Source organism: Fundulus heteroclitus, chromosome 10, assembly GCF_011125445.2.
Source record: "Fundulus heteroclitus isolate FHET01 chromosome 10, MU-UCD_Fhet_4.1, whole genome shotgun sequence".
NCBI classification, from domain to species: Eukaryota; Metazoa; Chordata; class Actinopteri; order Cyprinodontiformes; family Fundulidae; genus Fundulus; species Fundulus heteroclitus.
This window is the reverse complement of record NC_046370.1, coordinates 25,694,873-25,705,416: the sequence shown is the minus strand read 5'-3', so window position 1 is coordinate 25,705,416 and position 10,544 is coordinate 25,694,873. Positions and strand designations below refer to the sequence as shown.

Sequence of the window (10,544 nt, the reverse complement as noted above, 5' to 3'; positions counted from 1 at the left end):
AGAAATTGAAACCCTTTCCAGACTGATAGAAGTCTAGGACTTTGTTTCTCATCTTTTTTGAATTTCTTTGCTTTCTTGCTTTCTGAGAGCTTTTAACCAACTTTATGTTGTCAGACAGGTTTTGTTTACATTATTTCTTGATTCTACGGGTCTGGGAATATACAGAGCTGATCCCAGCTAGTGAAACCAACATGTTTTTATGACTGACAATAATGAGGGACCAGCTTAGCTTGGATAACTTTTATTCCTCTAATGAGTCAAATCAGCACCTGAAAACTACTGCTTCTATTCACTCAGGTTATCCTTGCAGTATAACAATTTTTTTGATGATCTGAAATATGTAAGTTTGGCACAAAAAAAGCTGGATTCTTTAAATTGTTTGTAGGCTCTAGTGCAGTCTAAGCACAATGTTCCATGTGTGAATGTAGGCGTCCCTTCCGCCTGTCTGTGCTGACCCAAGTCTGAACTCACTGACAGAGATACCATTTTTATAACACACACACACACACACACACACACACACACACACACACACTCAGAGCGAGAGAGGGGGGAGTTTAAAGTCTTCCACATTTTTTTTGTTTGATAGCAGTAAAGAGTCAAGTAGAGGGCAGCGTTGCTTTTCCAGTGACCTACTATATTTTCTACATTCATTCATGAACATTTGTGCTAATTCGGCAAATTTACATGTCATCAAGGCATTTTAAGAAGTCAATTCAACTGAATCATACAGACTGGTTAAAAGTTTTCTACATGAGGAAACCCAGCAGGTTGCAACAATTCATGACTTGCAGCATTCACTCCTCATGAGTGAGAATAGAGCAACAGTGGACAGTTGCATGCAACGTGTTGTTGACTTTGCACCAATCCCTCATACCAAGCATGTATGTAGTGACAGGGGAGAGGAAAACTCTCCTTTAACAGGAAGAAAGCCCTAGCAGAATCAGAGCCAGGCACATCTGCCACAACAAGCTGTGGGTTAGAAAAGACAAAGCAGACACACGAAAAGAACACAGAAGCAATTATCCAGGAGTATTTCTATGTGAGAAAAAAGTAATAGCAGTTCACGGACCATTAGTCTCTTCATCTAGGAGAGAAAGACAGTTAAGCAAATAAGCTCTGAGGCAGTTTATTTTTAAGTTTAAAGGATGAATGAGAGCACATACAGTTATTTCCAGTGAAAGTTAAGCCAATAACTGTCTAGGACACATTGTATGAAATCAGTTTGTGAATGTGTCTCAATAGCCCTGCCTACTCTGATATAAGCTTTCAGAGAAAACCACAAAGACTAATTATTTACAAATGTAGTCTAAATAAGAGAAACCCTGTTGAGAGGGATTAGAGCCTCATTTTCATTTTGTTAAAAGCTTGTGAATGTGCTTCTTAACACTTTTTTGCTCTTGAATGCAGCTCACCCTGCAGGCATTACTGCCGATCCTACAAGTGGCTCTTAAGCTAAGGTAATGAGTTTGTAAAATAGCTGCTTTCACGGCCAACAAAAGGCTCTTTGGACCCGCTTTCATTGTCACAGGGAATATTTTTAAAATCCACAGCGGAATGTCCTGAGTGCATCAGGATTAAAGATGTGGCCCTTGTAGGCGGGGCAAAGCGACAGCCGCAATTAAAGATGAACTTTCAGTGAACTAATTCATGTGAGGGTGGAGAAGGTGAGGCGCAGCCTATAAAAGGTTCCGGGAGGTGAGCCCAGCTTCACTTGTTTGTGCATCTTCACCTGAGCGCACGGACTGGAAACTAACCCCGAGGCGACATGGCTCTGAGCACGCTGCTGGCCTCTGTCCTGTGCACCATAGTGCTGCCCGTCCTGCTTTTCCTGGTGGCGGTCAAGTTGTGGGAGGTTTACATGATCCGCGGCGGGGACCCGAGCTGCCCGAGCCCGCTGCCACCCGGATCCATGGGCTTGCCTTTCATCGGAGAGACGCTGCAGCTCATCCTGCAGGTAAGATCGCTCCGTTTGCGCTTTCTGCAGGATGCGTGCACGAAGGTGTGGAGGATCTACTGTTATAACGAAACCCCGCCATTCTAGCTGTGTGTTGCAGGTAGAGGAAAAGAAATTCTGATGTGTAAGTCCTTAAACGCGTGGCTTTAGAGTCCATTATTGGGGGGAACCCTTGGTTACGGCTTCCCAAAAAGCCGGGTAATTAATTGGGGTTTCCCTCTTAAATCCTTACAGATGTGCGTGTTTTGGCTGGAGGATTTTTAAATTCAGCTCTGTGTGTGTGTGTGTGTGTGTGTGTGTGTGTGTGTGTGTGTGTGTGTGTGTGTGTGTGTGTGTGTGTGTGTGTGTGTGTGTGTTAATTGTTCTTAAGGGGGAAATGGAAGCAAAGGAAAAGTCACGCTAAAGAGTAGATCAAAACTGACCTGATTTGTTTTCATAAAAAATTAAAGACATTACCAATTATTTTAATTCTGACACACTACACCTTGCTGGGGTTTTAAGCTTTATTTGTATTTAGGATCATAAGCAGGTTCACTTCAGCCTAATCAAATGGGAGACTGCGTCATAGTAAAATTACAACAGTCTTAAGTTGTGAAGGCCTAAAAAGACTACTTAAAAATATGTATATAAAATTAAAAATCACCAAAAAATATAAGACAAGATGACCATCAATTTAAACTGTTGTAAAGAATTTGCGCCTGCAAAGTTCATGCTACACCCAATGACACCACTGCCCAGATAATGTAGAATTTCACCATTTTGAAATCGGGCTCATGATGTCATAAAATATCTGCAACAAAATGTTTCATTTTTGGAAAATTATAGAGCTCATCTATATTTGTTTTGTGGTGGTGAGAAATTTAATAAAAACAGCGTCTCCCACAGTCGCTCTGTAAGATTTATGTGGAATCTATCAACAGTTTATTAATATAAAAAGACTTTTTATTGTTTTTATTTTAAATACTTAAAAAATTAAACCAAATTTAAATAATTTTCGCTGGTTCTTTGACCAACAAAGTCTACTCACATTTCAAGGTAATATTTTGCGTTCTAAAATGAAAATGAATAACCATGTTTTTTATCTTTCATAACTGGTTTCTGATGAGAAAATCCACTAACACCTTTTCAGTTTTTACATTTCAGTTTAATCAGTGAGCCTGTTTGTGTTTCTGTGGTTGTAGAGGAGAAGGTTTCTACGGATGAAGCGGGAGAAGTACGGCTACATTTACCGCACACACCTCTTCGGGAACCCCACAGTGCGTGTGTCCGGTGCGGAGAACATCAGGCAAATCCTGCTGGGGGAGCATAAGCTTGTGTCGGCACAGTGGCCCTCCTCTGTGCGCACCATCCTCGGTTCAGACACACTGTCCAACATGCACGGCTCCCAGCACAAGTCCAAGAAGAAAGTGAGTTTGAAAGCAGTTTGAAAATTTCCAAAAAAAGTGAGCAGCCACTTATTCTCTATAATATGAAACCACAAACATTCACTCCAGACTTGTAAAGACAAATTGACACAAGGCTCTGCAGCTATTTCAATGACCTGATGCAAATCAGTATTATTTGAGATGCATATTTCCTGATGCATCTCAATAGTCCAGGTTAAATAAACTGAGTAGGTCATTTTAATTAACTTCACCATCAGGCCAAGATTCTCCAGTTTACACTCATCTGCAGTTGTCACTCGTTAAGGGATGGATGTGTTTGCATCCTGGACAGAGATGGTTTGAAAAGGGAATAAAGGAAGCCATCTTTTTGAAATGAGCTGCCTGTCGTTAAACCAGGGTGAAGGCTCCTGGTTCCAATTGTCCATCTTCTACAAAGCTGTTATTGCGAGCATGACTTAGCTCCTGGGAACAATTGGTGGCCAGTAACTAACAATTGCTTACTATCCTGATGGACCTCCTTTGCATCTGAGCACAACTTTTGATTGCCCCAGTCAACCTGTTGAGCCACTATACTCAAATTCTTTTCATAAATTAATCTATTTCAATGCAAAAAGAATGTGTTTAGCTTTATCTTATTGGCACATTAATTTCTTCAGTAGTGTGAACGTTCCCAAAATGTGGCATCAGTTTTTAAAGTGAGTATATTGCCAAAAAATATTAATCTTAGAAAAATGTGTCATTAAAAAAGGAAAAATCTGATCTTCCAACTGAAAACATAAGGAAGTCTTTAAACCGATTTTTAGTTGTTTTTAGAATTTGTTGTACTTAGAACTTGAGCTTCATCCACCACTTCCCTCCTGCTTTAGGCCATTATGAGAGCCTTCTCCAGGGAGGCGCTGGAGCTTTACATCCCTGTGATCCAGGAGGAAGTGCAGGCTGCAGTGAAAAGGTGGTTGGTGCAGGATCCATGTGTGCTGGTGTATCCTGAAATGAAGCGGCTGATGTTCCGCATCGCCATGAGGATTCTGCTGGGTTTTGAGCCGGAACAGATCAGGACTGATGAGCAGCAGCTGGTGGAAGCATTTGAGGAAATGATCAAAAATCTGTTCTCCCTGCCAATCGATGTTCCTTTCAGCGGGTTGTACAGGGTGAGAGCTTCAGATTATAACACCAAGTGTAAATATGTGGACTGATGTACTGTTAAACACTTTAATTTCATGGATTATTGGAAATATAAACTTGAGAGCAGTGTGTATCAGTTAAAGCTTACCACGTGAGGCAAGAGCATTTAATCGGTCTCAGTTGCTGTGGGAGTCTGTCTACATTAACTTTGTCTCCTCGACCCATCTCTTGTCCTGCAGGGTCTAAGGGCCAGAAACTTCATCCATTCAAAGATTGAAGAGAACATTAAAAAGAAGGTGGAAGAGTCTGACAAGGGGTTAAAACACAGAGATGCCCTGCAGCAGCTCATAGACAGCAGCAAGAAAAATGGAGAACCATTCAGTATGCAGGTAATGCAGATACCACTGCTGTTAACTGAAATTATTAATCAGAAAAGGCAAACCTCTGGTAAGATATTTGCATGGACAATTTCTTTCCTCCTAAATCTAGTTAATTCCACATGTTTACCTTCTGTGTCTAGGCCATCAAGGAATCTGCTACGGAGCTTTTGTTTGGAGGCCATGAAACCACAGCCAGCACAGCCACGTCCTTGATCATGTTTCTTGGCCTAAACCCAGAAATTGTGCATAAACTGAGACAGGAATTGTGGGACAAGGTAAATGTACCATACAACTTTTCTTTAACCTAGATTGGGGGTTATAGCAGCCTTCTTGCTGTTTCAGTTGTCAGGTAATTATCATTTAACTTTTGCATAATCTGTCGAAACATGAGTGTTTATGCGTGGCACCCACTGAGATCAGGGGTCAGGTGAACTGAAGATTCATACCAGAGCAGAAAGATGGCCACAGAACAATTCAAACTCTGTAAACTTATGGCTTCCAACAGCGTGTTAAAATTGTTTCCTAACATGACTGAAACTCATGCTAAATCTCACAATTCTGAACAGAGGAGACATGTGGCCAAGATTTCCAGTATGCAGAGCTCAATTTGCAGTAAAGAAGTCATTCTGTGTGTGACTGAGCTATATTATACACTGAAGTGCTGTGCTGATTCTGCTGAAAAACTGAAGTCACGTGTGTGTGTGTGTGTGTGTGTGTATGTATGTATGTATGTATGTATGTATGTATGTATGTACAAAATGGTTCATTACTTGATAGTATTAGAACATAACAAAAGTATTTGACATTGCAAAAGTTCTAAGCCCCCGCTGAACATGAGAAAATCCTCATTATTCGATGCACACATATTCCCTAGTTACTGCGTAAAAATAGGGAGTACCAATATGGCGGCTGGTGGCTTCAAAGCGACTTGTTCTAACAGCGGGCTATTAGCACTCCAGTGTATAATATAGCTCAGGTGTGTGTGTTACTGAGCAACCTTACAATGTTTCTTCTAAACATAGATGCTTGTTGTACTAAATGAGCTCATTCTGAACAGAAGTCATTCCAGCTGCTACCGTCTGGTTCCTCTTATTATTTCTGTCTCTATGTTCAGGGAGAGAATGGGATGGACTACCAGAATCTGAACATTGAGTCTTTGGAGCAGCTTAAATACACAGGTTGTGTCATCAAAGAAACTCTAAGGATCAATCCCCCTGTTCCCGGAGGCTTCAGAGTGGCCCTCAAAACATTCCAGCTCAATGTAAGCAGTTCAAATTAGCATGTGCATGAACGGAAAGTGTCACATTGTAGAAATTTACCTAAAAACGTTAACTTTGATAACGTTCCTTTATCACTTTAGGGTTACCAGATTCCTAAAGGCTGGAACGTTATCTACAGCATCTGTGACACCCATGATGTTGCTGAGATTTTCCCAAACAAAGACAACTTTCAGCCAGAGCGCTTCATGACAAAACCCTCTGCAGACTCCTCCAGGTTTCAGTACATACCCTTTGGTGGTGGTTCTCGAATGTGTGTTGGAAAGGAATTTGCAAAGGTTCTATTGAAGATCTTCTTGGTAGAAGTGGTAACTAAATGCCACTGGACTCTCTTAAATGGACCACCAACCATGAAAACCGGCCCTACAGTCTATCCGTTGGACAACTTGCCAACCAAATTTACCTGCTACGTGAACAATTAAGCAACATTAGGAAACATTTTGAAGATTCTTTTTTTTTTTTTTTTTTTTTTTTTTTTTTTTTTTTTTTAGTTGTCCTGCAAACTAAACAAAGCACTGTATAAGGTCCCATGAACATTTTGATTATCTCAGTGGTTTATCTGTATTTGTTTTGTACATATGTAATGTAGTATGTTTATATAAATTTTGTGTCTTTACGCAAGGTATTTATGTAAATTGTCTTGTTTTAAATGGATTTTTATTTAATAAATCTTTTCCACAGAAAGTGTTGCTACATTTGAGTCTAAACAACTGTAATTTACAGAAGTCTTGCAGCACTTTTATTAGTACAGAACTTTATTTCTAAAGGACCCATAGGTCTGTGGATCTGTTTAACTGGTCTTCAGCAGAACCTTTTCTGGACTGATGAGAATTTGTCCTCCTGTGGAGAACTATGCCAAAAGATTTACCCTGTGCTGTTTGGATTTTGGCAGAAAAAATATTGGGATAGGATCAGTAATCCAGTTTAAAAGACAAAAGCAATTAGAGCTAATGGTGGACAAACACAAATAAACATTAAACCATTTACCATATTTGCTTTTACTTTAATTTCAACCTTTTATTTAAACAGGCTTTCAGGTGCTTTTTTTACTAAGACTTCACATGCTCCTGATCTCAAGCTGATGCTCACTGGTAGCTGTCTTTCCTCTTTATCCAAGAAAGGAGTGCTAGGCTTTTTCACCCATGTTCCTTTTTCCAATTGTACATTTTCTACCTAATTAGAACCGCTTTCCAATCAGCTGAACCATCCTTTAACAGTTGTGTAAATGAGGAAATGGGCGTACAACCAACAATCAGCCAATGTGGCAACTTAAACATGCAGAAAGAGCCTTGCCAATGCACAATAACTGGCAATAGAAAAACATATTAAGCCTAGTCATTTTTTTTTTTTAAATAACATCCACTCTGTTGTCACTGTAAGAGAAATCAGCTTGAAACTTTACATGGAGTAGTCTTATAATGTAAATCCAGACTTTTTTTCAGTCTAACAAGTGGTCTGTTTTTGGAAGGAGAACAAAAACAGTTTACCCTGTTAGTATGAAACAAATCCATACCTTCTAAGCAAAATAAACACAGAATATCAGTTTTGTGCTCATGATTTTACAACTAAGTAGTTTTATAAAGGTACACCTGATGGTTTGGTCTGTGGGGTTTCTACACCCCAGCTGGTCTAAGAGCTGTCAGTCCATGTGAAACCAGAACAATACTCATTTTCTTTACATTTTGAAATCTAATTTTAGAAAACTCGTATTAGGTCGTACCTGGAACTGAACTGCCGTGTCTGCTTGCTGGATGGAGTTTATTCGAGATTCCTAAATGCCTTGGCCATCCATCCATTTCCTAAAACGCTTATTCCTATTGGGGTCACAAGGGGTGCCGGTGCCTATCTCCAGCTGTCAATGGGCGATAGGCGGGGTACACCTTGACAGGTCATCAGTCTATCACAGGGCAACACAGAGACAAACAGGACAACCATTTACACACACACTCACACCTAAGGTGAATTTAGAGAGCTTGGTCATGTAGTCATTCATTTTCCAATATTCGTATTCATTTTAAATTTTTGCTGCCTCCTCTGATTAGTGAAGAACCCTTAAGAGCTATGTAAATTATAAATAAAACACTTTTAGGAATAAATTACTCATGATACATAGTTAACACAGTTCAGTATAAAAATCATGCATTTAGGGTGCGCTGGTGGCGCAGCAGGTAGCGTGACCCATGTACAGAGGCCTTAGTCCTCAATGCGGTCAACCCAGGTTCAACTCCAACCCGTGGTCCTCTGCTGCATGTCTCTCCCCCTCTTCCACCCCCTTCCTGTCAACCTATTGTGTTAAAAAGTGAGCCACTAGAGCTGCAAAAAAATCATGCATTGAGTTGTGATTTATCTGTTAAAAACGCCTAGTCACATACTATGACTTCACAAATTTCCAAGCCAGGAGCTCACTCTGGTTGCACAAAAAATGTTTTCCAATTAAATAAACACACCTGTTGGCTTATATTCTATTTCTGTATTTTACGCTTTGGCTCTTTGTTAATAAACAAAGTCCTTTTGTGTATATTTACAATAACAAAACTATGTGACTCGTAGTACCGAATTGCCCATGTACGCAACGAGTACACAATGTAATGAATAGTGTGGGTTAATATACCCAACCACCGAACATTTTCACTTATCCACTTGTAGCTTTGGCATCGGTGACAAACGACAAGGTATGCAACAGACAACTCGTCTCTGATTAAGGGTTTTTAATAGCACTTTTGGCCATTATTGAAGAGGAGACCCCGCTTTTATCCACCATTAAGCAAGACACATCAAACCATGAATACCAAGGAGCTCTCCAGACAAGGACAAAGTTGCTAAGACATACAAGTCAAGGTGGGCTATAAAACATATTCAGATCTTTGATGTTCCCTTGGAGCACCATCAGATCCATCATCTTCAAATAGAAAGCACCTGGTACCGCAACAGACCTGCCAAGAGATGACCACCACCAGAACTCCCAGACCGGGCCAGAAGGGCATTAATCAGAGAAGCAGCAAAGAGAGCAAAGGTAACCCTGAAGGAGCTGCAGAACTCCACAACAGACAGGAGGAGCTGTCCATAGGACCACAATAAGCTGTTCGCTCTATGGAGCTGGGCTGAGTGTTTAAAAATAAGAAGGCATGTTTGAAGTTTGTCAAAAAGCATTTGGGCAACTCCCCAAATCTATGGATGAACCTGCTCTGGTCAGATGAGACTAAAATGGAACTTTTCAGCCACCAAAAAGTCAAAAGAGTAAACTTTTCCCACAAACACCTTTTTACACTTCAGTGAATCACTAAACAAAGTGGCTTATCCTCCATCTTTTATTTGCTGTTTGCTCTTACAAAGAAAATTGTAGTTTGGAGGCATTAACTCTATCAGAATGGATGCCTCATTAAATTTATGATAAAACATTAAGATTATGTAAATAAGTAATTAAGTCACAAAATCATTCCCCCGACATGGGTCTGGCTGGAAATGACCGGCTTAATCTGGGAGACGTGGAATGTGGGATGAACACGGAGATGAGGAGGAAGCTTGAGACGAAAGGCGTGGGACTGATGATGTGGTTGATGGTGTATGGGCCGAGAAACCTGGGAGCCATCTTCTTAGAGGTGGCTTTTAAAGAAAAGTCCTTTGCTGACAGCCATACCTCTTGTCTAGGAGTGTATGTGGGCACAGGAAGGCGTTTCCGGTCAGCGATGTTCTTGTTCTGGATGGTAGTGTGTTCAAGTGCTGCTCAGGTCTGATCCCAAACCTTACGACAATTTAGGAGATGAGATCTGAGTGAAGGGAGGGCAGACTCAGGGAAAGATGCGGGGAGGAGATATGGTTGGTAGCCGAGTGAGCTTTGAACGGGGAGATTCCGGTACCTTTTGAAACATGGGAATTATCAGAATACTCAACCCAGGCTAACTGTTGGCTCCAAATATGTGGGTGATGTGAGCAAAGACAGCGGAGGGTGTTTTCGATCTCTTAATTGAGCCGCTCGCACTGTCCGTTGGACTGGGGGTGGTGGCCGGATGAGAGAGAGACCTTTGCTCCTAAACAGTGGCAGAAGTCGTGCCAGACCTGGGAGATGAATTGTGGACCACGATCAGAAACTATTTCCATAGGAAGGCCATGGAGTCTGAATACGTGGTTAAAAAGTAGTCTGGCAGTCTGATGAGCGGATGGAAGTTGGGATAAGGTCAGTAGGTGGCATGCTTTGGAGAATCTGTCAATTATGGAGAGGATTGGGGTCTGGTTCCTCTTCTTGGGCCCGCTTTATCTGTAGCTCGTGGTTCCAGGTGATGGAACCCACGACGCAGGACTCCGGAACTATGGGCTCAGGATCTTTAATTTCGTCCGAAGGGGTGAATAGTCTGGACAGAGCATCTGGTTTGGTGTTTTTGGAACCTGGACGATAGGTGATGGTGAAGTAGAACCTAGAAAAGAA

The 10,544-nt window shown here is 41.1% G+C and overlaps 1 protein-coding gene across 2 annotated transcripts; it reads left to right on the top strand.

The window, feature by feature from the left end:
• The first annotated feature begins 1,669 nt into the window (after positions 1–1,669).
• Positions 1,670–6,828, top strand: LOC118556086 (cytochrome P450 26A1-like). 2 transcript variants are annotated; one of them, XM_036142386.1, is made up of 8 exons: positions 1,670–1,957; positions 3,139–3,363; positions 4,209–4,490; positions 4,704–4,853; positions 4,985–5,119; positions 5,959–6,105; positions 6,205–6,581; positions 6,613–6,828. In XM_036142386.1, exons 1-7 carry the CDS (start codon positions 1,769–1,771, stop codon positions 6,541–6,543), a joined length of 1,467 nt encoding a protein of 488 aa, XP_035998279.1. In that variant the 5' UTR covers positions 1,670–1,768; the 3' UTR covers positions 6,544–6,581; positions 6,613–6,828. The 2 variants fall into 2 exon arrangements, with proteins under 2 accessions (XP_035998279.1, XP_035998277.1); XM_036142384.1 differs by lacking the exon at positions 6,613–6,828 and having other exon boundaries at positions 6,205–6,606.
• Positions 6,829–10,544: the final 3,716 nt, after the last annotated feature.